Below are 20,612 nucleotides of genomic sequence, written 5' to 3' on the forward strand. Positions count from 1 at the left end.
GCAACCATTCCTCCTGCGTCCCTCAGCGGAAGGAAGCGGGCGCGCAAACAGAGGCGCTCCTGCGGCCGCCTCTTGAGGGACGTGAGGCCTGTACGCCTGAGGGCTGCTGCTTCGGACTGGCGTTTGGCCCCCGCCCGGTAAGGAGCCCGCCCGCCAGCGCTTCCCTTTCCCCCTGTTTTCCTCCTTCTCTTCTTCTTCTGCAGGCCCGGGCCGTTGCCTACGAGACGGGCGCCCCCGCCGCCATCTTGGCCTCCTCTCCCTCCCTCCCTCTCTTTCTCACTTTGGGAGGGCGTCACGTGGCCTGGGGGTGGGCTCTCCTTTTAATTACGGTTCATCTTTTAATGGGGTCGTGCAATTTCATTATTATTATTATTATTATTATTACTATTATTATTATTTTGTAATAATTATAGCTGGGTAATTTATTATTTAGGTTGTTGTAGGTTTTTTTGGGTTACATGGCCATGTTCTAGAGGCATTCTCTCCTGACGTTTCGCCTGCATCTATGGCAAGCATCCTCAGAGGGAGTGAGGTCTGTTGGAACTAGGAAAAAAGGGTTTATATATCTGTGGAATGATGACAACTTACCTATCCGAACATATCTCGGCCTATTTATTTATTATTTATTTATTTGCTGCATTTGTTGACCACCGTTCTCAGCCCTAGGGCGACTCACGGTGGTGTACAACATATAAAAGACAATTTACAATAAAGCAATAACAAAAAATCAACATATCACTAGTACACAATAATATAATTACACTAAAATAATCCGCACCGTCTTATCGTAGAATCATAACCAATCTCGTAATCCATATACCGTTCCAGTTGAATGCCTTCTCAAATAGCCATGTCTTTAGGCTCTTACGGAAAGACATAAGGGAGGGCGCCTGTCTGATGTCAACAGGGAGGGTGTTCCACAGCCGGGGGGCCACCACTGAGAAGGCCCTCTCTCTCGTCCCCGCCAGACGTGCCTGTGAGGCAGGCGGGATCGAGAGAAGGGCCTCCCCAGACGATCTCAAGGTCCTTGTGGGCTCATAGGCCGAGATGCGGTCCGAAAGGTATTTTGGGCTGGAACCGTTTAGGGCTTTGTAGGATAACACCAGCACCTTAAATTGGGCCCGGTAGCAGATCGGCAGCCAGTGGAGCTGGAACAACAAGGGCGTTGTATGCTCCCTGCGTCCCGCTCCTGTTAGTAACATGGCTGCCGCGCGCTGGACTAGCTGAAGCTTCCGGGCCATCTTCAAGGGCAGCCCCACGTAGAGAGCGTTGCAGTAGTCAAGACGGGATGTGACCAGAGCGTGTACCACCGTGGCCAAGTCAGACTTCCCTATCAGCCCACCAGGACCCTAAGATCTTCTGGGGAGGCCCTGCTCTCTATCCCGCCTGCTTCACAGGTGCGGTTGGCGGGGACGAGAGACAGGGCCTTTTCTGTGGTGGCCCCTCTGCTGTGGAACGCCCTTCCCATGGAGGTAAGATCAGCCCCCTCATTGATGGTATTCCGTAGAAGATTGAAAACCTGGATGTTCGAGCAGGCATTCGGTTAACTCAGTGCAAGGAATGTAATGATAAAAGGACTGGCAATATGGACGACGAAACTGGATCACGACTTTAGTCAGGAGATTAATTGGATTGTTTGTTGATATATGTATTGTGCACTATGTTTTTATGCTTTTAAACTGTATACTGTTGATTGTTATATTTTGTTGTAAACCACGTTGAGTTGCCGGCTAGGCTGAGAAACAGTGGTATACAAGTATAGCAAATAAATAAATAAATAAATGACCAGGGTGGGACAAAGGACTCTTGTCTGCTGGAGCTAGGTGTCAATGTTTCAACTGACCACCTTGATTAGCATTAAAAGGCCTGGCTGAGCCTGGGGGAATCTTTTGTTGTTCACCTTTCCAGTATTTTCTGTTGGTCATGGGAGTTCTGTGTGCCAACTTTAATTCCGTCATTGGTGAAGTTCACATTGTTCTTTGATTGTAGGTGAACTATAAATCCCAGCGACAACTCTCAAATGACAAAATCAATCAATCCCCCCTAAACCCACTAGTATTCAAATGTGGACGTATCAGGTAATTTGTGCCAAATTTGGTCCAGTGAATGAAAATACATCCTGCATATCAGATATTACAAAGTAGCAACAAAAGAATGTTATGCTTCGGGGTCACCGCAACATGAGGGACTGCATTAAAGGGTCTCGGCATTAGGAAGGTAGAGAAACACTCGTCTAGAGGCATTTTCTCCTGATGTTTCACCTGCATCTCTGGCAAGCATCCTCTGAGGTAGTGAGGTCTGTTGGAACTAGGAAAAAGGGTTTATATGTCTGCGGAATGACCAGGGTGGGACAAAGGACTCTTGTCTGCTGGAGCTAGGGGGGAATGTTTCAACTGATCACCTTGATTAGCATATAATGGCCAGACAGTGTCTAGGACAAACGTTTGTTGAGAAGTAATTAGATGGCCTTGTTTGTTTCCTCTCAGTTGTTGTGCTGTTGTAATTTTAGAGTTTTTTAATACTGGTAGCCAGATTTTGTTCATTTTCATGGTTTCCTCCTTTCTGTTGGAGGAAAGGAATGGAAACTGGTATGGGAATCAGACGAAGGATGCGAAATAGAAGAGAAACAATGGGACCACTCTCACAACCACCATGTCAGACCACACAGAGAAGCCATTGAACTAGACAATTTCAACAGAAAGGACGAAACCATGAAAATGAACAAAATCTGGTTCCCACTATTTAAAAACTCTAAAATTACAACAGCACAACAACAGAGAGGAAACAAACAAGGACATCTAATCACCTCTCAACAAAAGATTGCTCCAGGCACTGTCAGGCCGCCAAATGGTAATCAAGGTGGTCAGTTGGGACATTCACACCTAGCTCCAGCAGACAAGAGTCCTTTGTCCCACCCTGGTCATTATTCCACAGATATATAAACCCTTTTTCCTAGTTCCAACAGACCTCACTACCTCTGAGGATGCTTGTCATAGATGCAGGCAAAATGTCAGGAGAGAATGCCTCTAGAACATGGCCATATAGCCTGAAAAAACCTATAACAACCCAGTGATTCCAGCCATGAAAGCTTTTGACAATACAAACCACAGTACACTTTAAGTGGCATATTTAGCCATCATAGTGTTACAAGGCAAGATGTTTTAATGCCTTATCAAAAGGTAAAAGTTTCCCCTTTCTTTCAGTCTAGTCGTGTCCGACTAGACAGTTTTCGAACTGCTAGGTTGGCAGAAGCTGGGCCTGACAGCAGTAGCTCACTCGTCTCCCCGTACTTGAACCAGCAATCTTTCGGTCAGCAAGTTCAGCTCAGCGGTTTATCCTGCTGTGCCACTAGGTATCATAGCACAGCATAAGCTATGATACCTCTTCCCCATAATCTTTTCATGAAGAAGGCAGCGGGCACTAAGTAGAGGAATGTGACTTGATTTTGAGTGCAGTAAACACTGGAATTATTGATTAGTTCATCCAGTAGACTGTTTTAATTAAATACGCTTTGGTGCTAGACCAGTGTTTCTCAACCTGGGGGTTGGGACCCCGAGGGGGTGTCAGAGGGGTCACCAAAGACCATCAGAAAACATAGTATTTTCTGTTGGTCATGGGGGTTCTGTGTGGGAAGTTTGGTCCAATTCTATCATTGGTGGGGTTCAGAATGCTATTTCATCGTGGGTGAGCTATAAATCCCAACAACTACAACTCCCAAATGGCAAGGTCTATTTTCTCCAAACTCTACCAGTGTTCACATTTGGGCATATTGAGTATTTGTGCCGAGTTTGATCCAGATCAATTATTGCTTGAGTCCACAGTCTGGATATAGGTGAACTACAACTCGAAAAACTCAAGATCAATTTCCACCAGACCTTCCCAGTATTTTCTCTTGGTTATGGGAATTCTGTGTGCCATGTTTGATTCAATTCCATCATTGGTGGAGTTCAGAATGCTCTTTGATTAAAGGTGAACTATAAATCCCAGCAACTCCAGGATTACCAAATGACAAAATCAATCACCCCCAACCCCACCAGTATTCAAATTTTGGGCGTATCGGATATTTGGTCCAGCGACTGAAAATACATCCTGCGTATCAGATATTTACATCACAATTCATAACAGTAGCAAAATTACAGTTATGAAGTAGCTACGAAAATAATGTTATGGTTGGGGGTCACCACAACATGAGGACCTTTACTAAGGGGTCGCGGCATTAGGAAGGTTGAGAACCACTGTGCTAAACACTTTAAATACATGTGCTGTTGGGATTTGAATCACAATTTGAAAGACCTATGTCTTCTGGCAGGCCTGCCCAGTCAGTTCTAACTATGAATTTTAAAATCACATGCCATGGTTATTGTTTATTTCATTTAAATAAGTATTTTAATATGCACAAGAATATGCTTTGATATGTGATGTTATTACTAATATAATAACGCATCCTATGCCATCAAAGCAGAGTGACCCAGTACTTTTATGGTGCATTTCCTGGTAATGTCTTTGGTTCACCTGATGTTCCTTTTAGGACGGTGGTTCTCAACCTTCCTAATGCCACAACCCCTCATGTTGTGGTGACCCCCAACCATAAAATTATTTTCATTCTTACTTCATAAATGTAATTCTGCTACTGTTATGAATTGTAATGTAAATATCTGATATGCAGGATGTATTTTTGTTCACTGGGCAAAATTTGGCACAAATACCCAATATGCCCAAATTTGAATACTACTGGGGTTGTGGGGAGGGACTGGTTTTATCATTTGAGAGTTGTACTTGCTGGGATTTATAGTTCACCTACAATCAAAGAGCATTCTGATCTCCACCAGTGATGGAACTGAACCAATCTTGGCACACAGGACTCCCATGACCACCAGAAAACACTAGCAGGGTTTGGTGGGTATGGATCTTGAGTTTGGGAGTTGTAGTTCATCTATATCTGTGGACTCAAACAATGATGGATCAGGACCAGAATTTGACATAAATACGCAATATGCCCAAATGTGAACACTAGTGGAGTTTGGGGAAAATAGACCTTGGTATTTGGGAGTTGTAGTTGCTGGGATGTATAGTTCACCTATAATCAAAGAGCATTCTGAACCCCACCAACAATAGAATTGAACCTAACTTTCCATACGTAACCCAGATGATCAAGAGAAAATGGTGTGTTATCTGATGGTCTTTGGCGACCCTTCGGACACCCTCTCGCGACCCCCCCCCCCCCCGGGGTTCCGACGTGCAGGTTGAGAAACACTGTTTTAGGACATTTTCAATGAGTTTCTCTGCTTAATAAGCCATAGGTGCAGCCATTGCCTCAGTTTCTGATGTTGGTGCCTTGTCCTTCAGTGCTGCCATCATGGCGGAGCTGTTCATGGAATGCGAAGAGGAGGAGCTGGAGCCCTGGCAGCAGAAGGAGAAGCCCATTGTTGTGGATGACGACGACGATGACGAACTCATCTTTATGGGCGAGATCCTGAGTGCCAAGCCAAGCAGTTCCTGTAAGGAGAAGGGGGCATTTTGGACGCCTTTTAGGCTGGGCCACAAAGTGCAGACTCTGGGGGTGGTGCAGATTGGTTGTAGCGTGACCATGGATTACCAAACATTTGCTTTCCAAATCACAAATCAGTGTTCAAGTCATGTGTTTACCACCCTTAAATTAATTCTATAAGTGATGTTGAAGGATTTTTATTATTATTATTGCCAGCTTTGCATCATCTTATTTAATTTCCATTGGTGCATATACTTATAAATGTCTCATTTTTATACAACAGTTCTTTTATCTGCGCCTTCTCCTTTTATACGTTCTTCTCTTTGATGACATTTTATTTTATTGCTAACACCCCTCATCCCCATCACCCTTCCCCCAGACCACATATTTTCTTTATTTCTTTGTCCTTAACCATGTGCACAATTTTCTTAGTTTATTTGTACAATATTTACATTGGCTTCACTGCTTTCTATCCATTCCATATATTTTAAATTTCTTCTATTTTATCCTCCTGTATATCTTTCCAGATTACATATGGTTTGTTTGGGGCGTAACATTGCACATAACTGAATACGTAATGCCACACCACATATGTAGTTTTCTGTTGCCACTTTAATACCTGGGACGTACTCTGTTTCTGGCCTTTCTTCTTGACTCCGTGAGAGGAAAAAGAATTTCCTTTCTAAATCCCTTTACCGCCTTGTACTGCTGCAGTTTTCTTTTTAAATTGGCTGTGGCTTTCTTATGAGCCGTTAAACCTTTGTGCTTTATATCACATGCTTGAGACACTCCGGTAAGCAACCAAGTAATAAAGTTTATAGCTTCTGGTTCCAATGCTTTATGGTTACATTTGTGTTTTGTTACAGTCTCGAGTGTTACATTCAGTATCATTCACTCAGTTGACTTTTCTTATGAAACCCTCACTATCTCACATCAACAAATATGTTACTTTCTTCATATACCCTTGGCTGAACTATTTTCTGACTTAGGCCACACTGACGCCTTCTTATTTTTCCTTAAACCTTGAGCTCTATTTTCCCAGCTGCTTCTCTCGAGGTTTCTAACTGCTCCCCACTTCTCTTTTTTAACTGACAAACTCTAACTGCTTCTTTCAAACTTGAGTCCGCCCCTTTAGAATGTTCAGTTCTGTAATTGCCATTCTGGCTCAGCGGCCTTTTCAAATCCTGGCATACTCTCATCTGCATACAACCAATCGGCTTCACATATGCAAATTAATCCTGCCTTCACTGTTGCTACCCTATTTGAGCCATTTCTTCCCTATCAGCCATATAGTAACCTAGAGCTACACACCAAAAATACAACATAGATCATAAAATTCACTACAGTATGATTTCAGATTGGACCACCTGGTCATAAATATAGTTGTACCAACATATTCTGCACATTTCTTCCCTCTCCAAAACCTTTATCCCAATTACATGTTACCTGTTCATGCCAAGCATTATTTTTAATTTTTTTTAATTATTACATTTGGCCCAGCCATTGGTTTTTAATTGCGTCGTGTTATTGTTATTGTTTTTTTGATTATTTTGCTATGAGTTTTTTTTTTGTATTATTGCTGTTATTGTTATTGTTGTATTGTGGGCTCGGACTCATGTAAGCCGCACCGTAAGAGTCCCTCGGGAGATGGTAGTGGGGTACAAATAAAGTCTTATTATTATTATTATTATTATTATTATTATTATTCATCTTTCCATCACCATGCTAGTACTGCTTGTTCTGCTAGAATAATAATAATTTTAACAGTTCTTGTTCTTTTGTATTAATATTATTATTTCCTAATACTTCCATTAACACTCGGAGTGGTATTTTAAATATTGTTTCCATTTTTCCCCAAAAACTTCTTAGTTTTAGACGTTGAGGAAGACCTTTGTTTAAGACTGTGTACTATTACATCACGACAATTCCTTTATTGGTTTCCTTTATTTGGTTCCTTTTAGAAGTGTCCACTGATAGCTTGAAACAAGAAAGGATTATTTTGCTCTCTTCTACTAATGTTTATTTATTAATTAATTATTTACGACATTTATATGCCGCCCTTCTCATTGTACGTATATATACATACAATATATTGTGTTATTAGCATAGTACAATATCAGTATTAAATATTATTATATTGTACTATACCATTATATTGTAGTATTATTCTTTGGTGATTTCTCCCTTTTTCCACTTCTTGTGCATGTCTCTTTTGTGTTTTAGCATATTACGTGTAATAAAAATATATAATTATAATATCATATTATTAATGATATTACAAATTATTAATATTGTGTTCTTCTGTGCTTTGCCTCATAAAGTCATAAGACCAAAGAGAGTTACCATAATTCAGGGATTCCTTACCGTTCCTCAGTCAGTCCTATATAACTCAGTGTGTCATACCTCCATAATAGGATCAGAATTACAGCTAAGGTTTATTTTAATTGAATTGGCTTATTAGGCAAGACATAGTTAGCTTGTTGTTGAATTTATTTAGAGGGGTCTGACAGCTGTTCTTGGGGTAAAGAATGCCAAATGTTTGGGGGGCTTACTCAGGAATTGGTGTAATTTCATGGTGAGGTAATGCTGTCATTAGTTTCCTTTGTCTTCAGATATATTGAACAGGGTTAACCCCAGTTCCCCGCGGATTGGGATTCAGAATGGGGCCGCCAAAAGAGGTAATGGACGTGGATGGAAGTGTTGTGGGGCAGGTGTCAGACCTGACAGGGTCCCCGCCTTGTGAGTGCCACATACCTGTCTTTGCAGGGTTCCAGCCCGCGACCAGACCGGCCACCAGCACATTGGCTGTCCAGCCGCAGCCGCGGGTTAGCAGCAGCGCGCCTGGGACCCCTTTGGCCTTGCAGCGGCCCCTCTCCGGGTGCTCCGGACCTCAGGAAGCAGCCAAGGCCAGTGCTGGCCTCTCCCAGCCCATCAGCCGCTCTCCCTCCCTCTGCAGGAATCTCAGCTTGCCGGGGCTGGCCCAGCCGGCCTCCAGACCTGTGGCCACAGTCACCGCACAGCCGATCACCTTAAGCCGGGTAGGCACTTGACCCTTCTGCCTTGCTCCAAGAGAGCGGGGAGGGCTCTAGCTTATTCTTCAGGGTCTATACTTGCCTCCAGAATTACTATGAAGCTTGTCAACTGGGTAAGTTACTAGAATTAGATATTAGAGATCCCAAAAGATAGGTTAGGATAGAGAAATTAACAGACGGGTGGGAATATGGATCTTGCATTATGGGGAAAATTGGGGGAAAAGAACTAAAAAACATAAAAGGAGGCCCCTTGTTATCAACAATGACCTGTTGGGGAAAATGGCAAAACAAACTCCCAATAAATAAAATAGACAAGCTCCCAATAGGTTCCATAGACAACAGAAAACCCCAGCCATATTGCAGTATACTAAAGAAACTGGAACAGAATGGAATAACAAAGATTGAGGACTTACTAAAACCAGATGGGACTGTAATTCAATGGGAGGAAACAAAAGATACTGTATATACTTGAGTATAAGCCTAGTTTTTTAGTCCTTTTTTAAGTCTTAAAAAAGTCTCCCTCGGCTTATAGTCGCGTCAAAGTTATTTCTTATTTTACCCTGTTAGAAATACATAATAAATATATAAATAAACATGGCCATATAGCCCGGAAAAACCTACAACAACCCATAAATATATATTGTTACATTGATCATTTTAGTTTATTATTGTTGTCATTATTTATATATTATTTCACTCTATTATTGTTATTACATTTATTATTTTTCTCTATTATTACTGTTATTATTACATTTCCATTTTTACTCTATTATTATTGGTATTATTATTACATTTATTGTATTACTCTATTTTTATTAGAAGGATATGCAAGCAAATTTACATTGAAGGTTAGAATAATGATTTAATCAGAGTTGGGCAGCCTTATCCTAAATTGCACTTTTATGTAAATATTCGAAAACATTTAGCCTGCTGATGTCTCAATTAATGTAACTGTATTGGTATCTAATTTTATTTTGAAATTTACCAGTAGCAGTTGCATTTCCCACCCTTGGCTTATACGCGAGTCAATACATTTTCCCAGTTTTTTGTGGTAAAATTTGGTGTGTCGGCTTATATTTGGGTCGGCTTATACTCGAGTATATACGGTAAATGTGGGCTTGTGGGTTACAATGGGGAGGGCTGTCTAAAAAGCTAACAGAATTGAAGACTAAGGAAACCTCAGAAACAAATTTTGACAAAATAATAAAATGGAAAGTTGAGAAGGAGAAAGGAATCATGGGATTTATATATAAAATAATCACAGAAATACAATATTATACAAAATCTACCGTAATAGAAGTCTGGAGGGAGGAATTAAGTTGCAGTGAGAGAGAAATAGGCAATTGGATGAATTCAATCAATAAAATAAAACACCTGAAGATTAAAGAAATGCAACGGAAAATACTGACAAAATGATACAGAACTCGCGTGCAACTGGCGCATATTATGAAAACGTGCCCAACATTATGTTGGCACAACTGCGGAAAAATAGGAACATACGCCCACATGTGGTGGGAATGCGAAAAAATCCAAAAGTTCCAAGAAATAATCAGGAAGGAAATGGAGGAGCTATTAGGGATAAATATAGAATGGAACAAGACTCAATTTTTCACCTAGAAATTGGAAAGTAAAGGGGAATATAAAGAAAATTAGGAAATAATATAACACATGATAGAGGCAATCAAAGCCTCAGAGGCCCAGGGCTGGAAGGACCACAAGAAATGGGATATAAAAACTTGGTATAAATATCTAGCCGATTACCTTCTCCAAGATTATATTAGCGAAAGGTAAAGTTATTATAAGCAGAAGGACCTGGGAAGCAAAATGGAAGGGTTTCGTATACAGAATAAAGGGGAAAGATACATATACGGTGTTAAATAAGACTATTCTCATGATTGAACAATTGTAATAAACACAGGAACAGTACTTAACTATTCCTGGGTGAGGGTGGGGGGATTGGGGAAAATACTGGTATTTTGAATGTTAATTTCAAAGATGGTATGTTTCTATGTATTATACAACAACAAAAATTTTAAAAAATTGTTCAGTAGTAACAGTGCATTAGGGTCAGGGTACTGGACTCAAGGATTGTGGCAACAAGTGCAATTGCAGGCCAGGATGTAGTCAGTTTGGGAGTTTCCTCAAGGAAAAATACAAACCAAGGGAAAGAAATGATTTCTTGGTATGTGGTAGCAGAATGGTGTAGCGAATTTGCTGGAGTGTTTCTTTCCTTTCATCAAACGAAGCAGGCATGCCCATAATTATGATCAAAGTTGTACTGGAAACTCTGCATTTAGCTTTTGGAAGTAGAAGGCTTTACAGAAAAAGATAACCCTGAGCAAAAGACCCCTTTCTCCACAGGTTACACCAAATAACACTTCTGGCCTTGGCTTTGGCTTGAGGCTGAATTCAGGAGAACTGCAATGCCAGGGTGGATCCATGGTGAATTTGACAGGTATGCTTGAAAACGTTTCCATCCTTCGTAATGGACTTATATACAAGAACTAGCCGAACCCGCCACGCTTTGCTGTGGCCAAACTTCCCTCCCTCTTTCTTTCCTTCCTTTCCTCTATTTCTTTCCCTTCCTATTTCTCTTCTTTCTTCCATCTCTACCTGTTTCTTTCCCCCTTCTTTGCTCTTTGGTTACATCCTTCCTTCCCTGTCTTTCGTTCCTTCTCTCCTTCTTTCCCTCTCATTTTCCTTCCACTTTTTATTTCCTTCTCTCCTTCCTTGCTTCTCTTTCTTTCCTTTCTTCTTTCCCTCCCTCCTTGTCTCCATCCTTCTTTCCCTCGTTACTCCTTGACTGTCGCTTCAATTTAATTTGTATTATATATATGTGTGTGTGTATGTGTAACATATTATATAGTAATCTATATAACAATATATAAAAATTGTATTTATATCTTACATAGGGAAAGGAAGAAGGAAGGAAGGAGGGAAAGGGAAGGGAAGGAAAAGAAAGAAGGAGGAACAGGAAGGAAAGGATGGAGAAGGAAGGAGGGAAAGGGAAGGGAAGGAAAAGAAAGAAGGAGGGACAGGAAGGAATGGATGAAGAAGGAAGGAGGGAAAGGAAGAAGGAAGGAAGGAGGGAAAGGGAAGGGAAGGAAAAGAAAGAAGGAGGGACAGGAAGGAAAAGATGGAGAAGGAAGGAGGGAAAGGAAGGAGGGAAAGGGAAGGGAAGGAAAAGAAAGAAGGAGGGACAGGAAGGAAAAGATGGAGAAGGAAGGAGGGAAAGGAAGAAGGAAGGAGGGAAAGGGAAGGGAAGGAAAAGAAAGAAGGAGGCACAGGAAGGAAAGGATGGAGAAGGAAGGAGGGAAAGGAAGAAGGAAGGAAGGAGGGAAAGGGAAGGAAAAGAAAGAAGGAGGGACAGGAAGGAAAGGATGGAGAAGGAAGGAGGGAAAGGGAAGAGAAGGAAAAGAAAGAAGGAGGGACAGGAAGTAAAGGATGGAGAGGGAAGGAGGGAAAGGAAGGAGGTGGTGAAGAAAGGAGGGTGGGAATGAAATGAAGAAAGGGAAAGAAGGAGGAAAGAAAGGGAGGGAGGAAGGAAAGGAAGAAGAAAGGAGGGACAGGAAGGAAGAGAAGGAAGGAGGGAGGGACAGCAAGGAAGGAGGAGGAGAGGAAAGGAAGGGGAAGGAAGGAAGAAAAGGAAAGAAAGGGAGGAAAGAAGGGAAGGGAGTCCTTTTGGGTGGAGTGTGGCAGAGGCAGCTACCTCCTCTGTGTGTGTGTGTGTGTGTTAAATATGTGCTTGTGTTGCCGGAGACAGGCGAGCAGGTCAGACAGAAAGGAAAGAGTTAAAAAAGAAAGAAGGGTCTACAGAAAGAGGAGGAGATCGCCCTCCTGGCATGGCAGGGAAAGAGAGGGGGCTCCATGCGGCCTACTCTCGCTTGTGTGTGTGTGTGGGGGGGGGGGGGGATGCATGCGTGCCTGGCTCCTCAAGCTTTAACAACCTCGGCTGTTTCCCCGCGAGGAGGAGAGGGAGTGGCCATGGGTCTCTTTGTAGACCTGCAGTTTCTCCTTTGTGGACATGTAGTTCAGAAGTCCTTTCTGCTATTTGTTTTCATTGGTTTTTTGAGTGGAGAACATACATTGGGTTGTTAGGTGTATCGTGTTCAAATTTGGTGCCAATTCATCCAGGGTTTTTTAGTTCTGTGAATACCACAAACGAACATGACATTTTTATTTATAGAGATGTGTGCCTGAGAGAGGAAGAAAACCATTTAATGTATTACCAGGCCAATTCGAACCTGTTTTCTGGGCAAGCAGGACTGATACAGAGAAGGAAACTTCATTCAAGTTTTCCACTTGAATTGAAGGTTCAAGGGAAAACAGATTATGAAGTATTTTCTCCTAGAATTATGAAGTGGTTCCCTAATTTTCAGCCCCCAAACAATTTCTAAAAAGCTAAGCAAGTGGAAGATTTTGTTGAAAGATAGTGTGTAGTATCGAATCATTATAGTTCCTGGTCTGGTTTCTGTTTTATCCTCCTTTTCTTCTCAAACTGTCCAAACCAAAGCGATTCCTTGCCTTTCCAGAGTTCCTTAACAGTTCAGGACCTTCTTGGTATTTTTATGATCCTGAGAAGTCACGGGAAAGGCGCCTATGTGCCGTGTGCCCTTTTGCCTTGAAAGGGAAAACGGGAAAACAGTCTACGGCAGGGGTCCTTGAACGTTTTAAACAGAGGGCCAGGTCAGAGTCCCTCAAACTGTTGGAGGGCCAGATCGTAATTTGGAGAAAAAAAACATGAATGAATTCCTATGCACACTGCACATATTTTATTTGTAGTGCAAAAAACACTTAAAAACTGTACAATAATTAAAATGGAGAACAATTTTAACAAATATAAACTTATTGGTATTTCAATGGAAAGTGTGGGCCTGCTTTTGGCTGATGAGATAGGATTGTTGTTGTTGTTGTGTGCTTTCAAGTAGTTTCAGACTTAGGTTGACCCTGAGCGAGGGCCGGGTAAATGACCTTGGAGGGGCCGTATCCATCCCTTGGGCTTTAGTTTGAGGACCCCTGGCCTACGGAGTTAGAGTAAGGCCCTGCAGAAGGGAGCAAGCAAAGACCGGCCTGGATTTGTCGCCAGTAGGCTGAGAATTGCGGTATATAAGCGTAGTAAATAAATAAATTTGGGGCCGCGAAGCAGCTGGTGGGGCTTATAAAAACCAGAGGCGCTTGACTCTATTTGCAGGCTTGTCCAAGCGTCCCTCGACTTCCGAAGCTGACTGTATCCTTCCCAAAAAGACCAAGGGGAACGACATGGGAGACGGAGGGGATTCCCCCGAGTTGATTTCAGTCCAGTCTCCAAATGACCTCTTTCAGAAAGGTAAGGGTCACTTCCTGGTTTGCCCTTCCTGGTTTGTTTGTGTTCTAATGCCTCTCCTAGACCTAAAATGTGAAAAAAATGCCCCTGTATTTTACTCCTGTTGGTTTGTCTGATGCTTTGTTTGAGGATCTGAAACACCGGGTGCCTGTGGAAAGAGCATCTGGTCAAGTGACAGATAGGAAGTCCTCACGCTTTCCTTTTTTCCATTTGAAGGTGTTCTGTCTGCAAACATGAAGAATGGTGCACCTTTCCCGCAGGCCTGTCCAAAGTGCAATATTCATTTCAATCTTTTGGAGCCATTAAAAAACCACATAAAGGTAAATATCGCAAGAATGGGGACTGTCAAAATATTTATTTATTTACAGCTTTTCTATTCCGCCCTTCTCCTCACCCCGCAGGGGACTCAGGGCGGATTACAGTGTACACATATATGGCAAACATTCAATGCCAATTTTTGACATACAGACATATACAGGCATACACAGAGGCTATTTAACTTTTTTTGGCCGCCAGGGGAGCTGTCGCTTTCATCGTCCATCTGCGACGCTGTTGAAGCACTTCCGCATTCCCCGCATGCTTCCCCACTGGAATGCTTTGCTGGAGTCTTCTTCATGACCTCATAAATCAGTTAATGCCGGTCATTCTGTAATTTAAGAATTTATTTATTTATTTAATTATTTATCGTGTCGCCAGCAACCAAACATTTGTATTACATTATTAACAAAAACAAACAAACAGACAGAGAAAACACAGAATTTGCAAGCTTGGTAGTTGATTAAATGTCCTTTGACCAGTCTCTGTCCCCTTGGAGTGCCTCTGGTGTTGCAGCAAGGAGGTCCTCCCTTGTGCATCATGTGGCAGGGCTCATGGTGCATTGCAGCAGGTGGTCAGTGGTTGGCTCTTCTCCGCACTCGCATCTCGTGGTGTCAGAGTGCAGTTTGTTCAGCGCCTTCCAAGTCTTCTGTGTGCCCCTTGGGGAGTCTCTCATTTGGTATCAGCCATGGGTTGAGGTTCTGGGTTTCAGCCTACCACTTTTGGACTCTCGCTTGCTGGGGTTTTCCAGCGACTGTCTCTGTAGATCTTAGAAAACTATTTCTTGATTTATGTCGTTGACGTGCTGGCTGATACCCAAACAGGGGATAAGCTGGAGATGTCACTGCCTTGGTCCTTTCACTATTGGCTGCCACTTCCCGGCGGATGTCAGGTGGTGCAATACCAGCTAAGCAGTGTAGTTTCTCTCGTGGTGTAGGGCGCAGGCACCCCGTGATAATGCGGCATGTCTCATGAAGAGCCACATCCACTGTTTTAGCGTGGTGAGATGTGTTCCACACTGGGCATGCGTACTCAGCAGCAGAGTAGCATAGTGCAAGGGCAGATGTCTTCACTGTGCCTGGTTGTGATCCCCAGGTTGTGCCAGTAAGGTTTCCTATGATATTGTTTCTAGCACCCACTTTTTGCTTGATGTTCAGGCAGTGCTTCTTGTAGGTCAGAGCACGGTCCAGAGTGACTCCCAGGTATTTGGGTGCGCTGCAATGCTCCAGTGGGATTCCTTCCCAGGTAATGATCCTCAGAGCTCGGGATGCTTGTCTGTTCTTAAGGTGAAAGGCACATGTCTGTGTTTTAGATGGGTTAGGGATCAGCTGGTTTTCCCTGTCATAGGCAGTAAGAGCACCTAGATCTTCGGAGAGCTTCTGTTCTTCCATCTCAAAGCTCCCTGCTTGAGCGGTGATGGCATGATCATCAGCATAGATGAAGCTCTCTGTCCCTTCTGGCAGTTAGCCTGTTTCCCTGCTTGTTCATTATCAGGCTGAGAACCAGGCTGAGAGCTATCTTTCTGGTCATTTGTGTCTTGCTTCTCTCATGTCCCCCGTTTAAAGGGTTAATTGGATTTAACTGTATATATTGAATATTGTTATTCTTCAATCTTATTTAATGTTTATATGAATTGAGTTTTAATTTGTGTGTTGTTGTGGTTTTTAATGTTAGCTGCTCTGAGTCTTCTTTGGCTGAGAAAAGTGGGATCTGAATTCTAATACAGGTGGTGATGATAATAACTGTTTTTTAAAAATACCAATGATATTTAATTCTGCTTTAATGTTTATATATTTGTAGATTTTCAATTGTACTGGGGTGCTTTGTAGAGAGAAAAGGGGGTGTAAATAAATATAATGCTGAATTGATGAGCTTTTTGTGACTCAGCTGGAATCAGAGTGTTTCTGATGAGGATGATGGGACTCAGGTTCATAGTTTGGGTCAAAATGTCCCTGTTATAGACAGTGAAGAAATGCCTGTTATATAGACAGTGAAGAAATGCAATTTCCCACAGTAAGGCATGAGAGTGTTGATACTGAAAATATCCAGGTTCAGTCTCACTCAGAGAAGGAAGATAGTTCTCAGCCTGGTAATGAGCAAGCAGGGAAACAGGCTAACGAACAGACTGACCTTGACGACATGGGGACTTTAGATTGGGCTGACCAGTTGGAATTCTGAATTCGAAGGAGTGAAAGAATAGCTAACAAGAGGGAGGCCAGAGGCCAGAGAAATGCCTTCGTGTTTTGCAGTGTGTTTGAGACCAGGTCTTTGTCAAAGCAACTTCGCGTTTACCTAAGGAGCTTCCCTAAGCTAGGCTGGATTATCTTGCAGTTTTGTTGTTCATGGTTCCAGGACTCTGTCATGTTCTCTTGGGTTTTGCTTTGCTGATGCCTTTTTGGATTAAGCTTCAAGTGCTTGGTTATATTGATCTTTTGAAACATTAACCTTTGCTTTTAAGAACTTGTTTACCTTTTATTTTTAATAAACCATAAAGACTACTGGCTGTGTGCAGTTTGGTGTTCTTCAGCAAGGTGACTCTACTCTGAGGTGCTGTTGGTGTTCAGCCTGCGTGTGAACCTGAACCTGATTCTCTGATTGTATTTCCTGATGCTACTGAAAATGTATTTCTCCCTGATGGTAATGAAAATGATTCTGAGGTCAGCTTGGAAAGTGAAACTACACATTCTGATGAGAATGTTGCAGAGCCAAGTGGTGATAGCTCTCCAGAGGAGCTAACACCTGGCTTCCTTAATGAGGATAGAAAAGGACAGATTTGGAAAAACAGGAGTGAATCGCAGAGTCTGCGAAGATCAAGCAGATCAAGGGAGAAGGAAACACAGGCTTCAAAGCCTGGAGGCATGTCACGAAACAGTTTCTTCAGCTTTAAGCGCCTCTCACCAGGTTGTCTCATTAGATCAGGCATCGTTTAGACTGAGGCATTACCTTGGCAGATTTCCCTGTTTCCCATGGCCTACATTCCAAGAGGCTTCTAGTGCTCCAAGTACGGTTAGTGGTTTGCTAGCAGGTTCCAGGTTTTTGCAGTGTTGCTTTTGGATTTGGATCTAATTCATGGATTTTCCTGACTGCTGAATTTTACTGTGGCTTTTTGACTGCATTTTCCTCTATTTTGTAACCATTTTTCACCAATTAAAAGGGATTGTTTTTTCCCCACAGTCAAGTGTGGTGGATTGTTATCTTATGGTCTCGTTTCCTGCTCTGGGTTGCAACAGGTGCAACAGAGCTTCACTGGATCGCTTGTAATGAGAGAAACAGGGATTTGGGTTTTGCTACCTCCTTTTGGGTGTCACCCATTAACTAGTTGGGATTTGTTTGTGCCAGTAAGGAAAAGGTTAAGGGTCACACTGGAGGGGTTCATTTGACATCCAGCCTGTTTACAAAGGGATTGCTGAACTTCCAGGTGAATATAGGGCTGAGCCTTGCGGCACCTTCACATGAGGTTACATTCCTTTTGTGAGCCGTGAAAGTGAGAGCCACTCTCCTTTCCTCCCTCCCTTCCTTCTCTCAGTATTGCTGCCCGGAGATGGTGCCCTCCTTCCTGGGTGCGGCAGAAAGCTTGGGGCCCTGGACCAGGGCCATGGAGTCGGAGCCCGGGAAGCTGATCATGCTGGTGAACGACTTCTACTACGGGCAGCACGAGGGGAACGTGCAGCAGGTGCGCCAGGAGCAGAAGACCCACACCACCTTCAAGTGCGCCAGTTGCATGAAGCACCTCAAGAGTAATGTCAGGTGAGCCTCCCCTCCCCCCCCTTTCTCCCCCTTCAGCCCCAGCCATTGTGTTTTATTGCTTTTATTGTTTCTACTGCTTTTATATGGTCTATATTATACGTTAATGTTTTTAATTATATTTTCTGTTGTTGCTGGCGTTGATTGCCGATTGTAAACTGCCTCGAGTCGCCTTCGGGCTGAGAGAGGCTGTAGATAAATATGGTAAACTAGCCGTCCCCTGCCACGCGTTGCTGTGGCCCACATGGGGGTTCTGTGTGGGAGGTTTGGCACTAATACAGTGTTTCTCAACCTGGGGATCGGGACCCCTAAGGGGATGCCAGAGGGGTCACCGAAGACCAGTAGAAAACACAGTGTTTTATGTTGGTCATGGGGGTCCTGTGTGCCAAGTTTGGTTCAATTCCATCCTTGGTGGGGTTCAGAATGCTCTGTGATTGTAGGTGAACTATAAATCCCAGCAACTACAACTCCCAAATGTCAAGATTCTATTTTCCCCAAACTCCACCATAATTGAGTATACTTGTAAAGTTTGGTCCAGACCCCTCATTGTTTGAGTCCACAGTGATCTCTGGATGTAGGTGAACTACAACTCCAAAACCATAGGATACTGCCCACCAAACCATTCCAATATTTTCTGCTGGTCATGGGGGAACTGTGTGCCAAGTTTGGTTCAATTCCATCATAGGTGGGGTTCAGAATGCTCTGTGATTCTAGGTGAACTAGAAATCCCAAGAACTACAACTCCCAAATGACAAAATCATTTTTTTAAGTGAAGGACATACATTGGCCTGATAGGTGTCTTGTGTCCAAATTTGGTGTCAATTCGTCCAATGGTTTTTGAGTTCTGTTAATCCCACAAACGAACATTACATTTTTATTTGTATAGATAATAAATATAAATAAATAAATAAATGACTAGCCGTCTACAAAACCCTTAAAGTACTTTACAAGGGAATAATGGCTGGACATAAAAATGCAGTGTGACAATCAGCACCGTGTTTCGTAACTGAGTATCGCAGGTGTCTCTTATTGGTAATTGGGGTGCATCTTACAATTTAGTAAATAAGGTAATCTCGAAGATCCACTTTCTATTTCTTGAATCGAAATGACCGAAGAAAGATGCTCTCAGGACGTTTTCCCTCAGTTTGAGGCTCTTTGGGGTCAAGTCCGCCACACAAGAGGCTCTGGGGCCCCATCAGCTTGAGAGGGACAAATGTGTTCCTAATGTCGCACCTTCAAGCTGTATGTTCTGTCAGAGTTAGGCAGCGCACAGCGGAAGGATTGCTAGATCAACAGACACTGTGTTGCAAAATAAAGACTCTGCAGGCTTTGAGTTACAAAAGAAACTAAGTTTTACTAAGCACATTTGTAATGAACTCATACCTTTTCTTCGTAGGCCGCAGCCTGGGAGTCAGTGAGCTGGCCTCCATGTTGGGAAGGCAGCTCAGGATGGCAGACATGATGGTATAGGCAGAGAGGCAAGGGGAGGAGTCAGCTAACTCCTGATTGGTTCAGACCCCAAGGGGAGGAGTTGAAGGAGAGTGTAAATAGGCTGTCATTTCTGACAGAAGAGGGAGAGAGAAGGATTTGATCTAGCAGAGAAAAGATTAGGATTTCAGACAGGGAAAAGAGAGTTTCTTAGTGAGCTAGGAATTAGCCTGTTAGGGAATAATTACAGAGCAAGTGCTTCTGTATAGTTTGACTAGGGCAGTCAAAGGGAAGGCTTGTTTAGTTGTATTAGGACGGAATACAAGTGGGTTTATTTCCCTAAAGTTCAGAGTAGTCCAGGGGTAACCTAGATACTCTGGAAGGCAGCCAGGGGCGGCTGGCTGAAGAAACGCACTGTTACATATTACAGGATAGTGTGAGGAAAATAGCTCATGATAAGGAAAAGTTACTCCTTCTAAAGAAACCATTTGCTTAATAAGTCTGTGCTTCAGAAGCAAACTATGCGTATGTACCTCTCAGTAGTCAGTTGTTTGCTTCAAATACTTCAATAAACCTGTTCTCTAGTTTCCTGTTAATCTGCCTCAGCCTTGTTTCATCATATAAGGTTAGATCCAGTCAGCCTCCACATCTCTACTATTCAGTCACCAGAAAGGGAGCCAAAAGGAAGAGCCGGTGTATAGGGACATTTTACCTCAAGTACAACAACAAGACAATTCCTCAAACTGTAATTTGGGGTGGTGGCAGCAAACCTGCCATTACACACACACCATTCTCTCTCATCTCCTGTAATTCCCTCGTATATTTTTTTTTACAGTGGTGGCAGCGGTGGGATTGAAAATAAAGGTCCCCCCCCCCCCCCCGTCACATGTAATAAAAGACCCCCTATTTTTCCTTACACGTCTTACTACAGCGAGCTACAATTAGAAACCAGTCAAAACGAAAGTCTCTTCACATCTGCTAATCTCTTCTTGCTGAGACTGGTTACTCCCTTCTGTTCCCAGCAAGAGCAAACATGATCTTCCCTCAAGGTCACATAATCCCAGCCTCATGGAAGAAACATTCTGCACAGAATTTCTAATACACAATGGAATCCATCTTGGAAATACATAGAAGCACATTTAAAACACATCTATATATATATATAAATGCTCTGTGCATAATGAGTACCTTAAAAACAAAAGAACCAATGAATAAAATCACACCAAATTTGGCAACAAAACATCTCACAACACAAGGAGTGACCATCACTCAAAAAATATGA

At 42.7% G+C, this 20,612-nt stretch overlaps 1 protein-coding gene across 2 annotated transcripts in view; it reads left to right on the plus strand.

The window, feature by feature from the left end:
• Positions 1-20,612, plus strand: part of ZNF280D (zinc finger protein 280D) — a 48,915-nt gene continuing 28,303 nt past the window's right edge. Inside the window, exons 1-8 of one of the 2 annotated variants that reach the window (XM_067471190.1) lie at positions 1-137; positions 5,347-5,498; positions 8,101-8,166; positions 8,255-8,526; positions 10,882-10,975; positions 13,712-13,846; positions 14,060-14,163; positions 17,685-17,905. In XM_067471190.1, the coding sequence (XP_067327291.1) occupies positions 5,357-5,498; positions 8,101-8,166; positions 8,255-8,526; positions 10,882-10,975; positions 13,712-13,846; positions 14,060-14,163; positions 17,685-17,905 (1,034 nt within the window). In that variant the 5' untranslated portion in view covers positions 1-137; positions 5,347-5,356. The remainder of the gene's footprint in view (positions 138-5,346; positions 5,499-8,100; positions 8,167-8,254; positions 8,527-10,881; positions 10,976-13,711; positions 13,847-14,059; positions 14,164-17,684; positions 17,906-20,612) is intronic. The other variant, XM_067471191.1, reaches the window with a different exon arrangement.

The sequence above is a fragment of the Anolis sagrei genome, chromosome 9 (assembly GCF_037176765.1).
Source record: "Anolis sagrei isolate rAnoSag1 chromosome 9, rAnoSag1.mat, whole genome shotgun sequence".
NCBI classification, from domain to species: Eukaryota; Metazoa; Chordata; class Lepidosauria; order Squamata; family Dactyloidae; genus Anolis; species Anolis sagrei.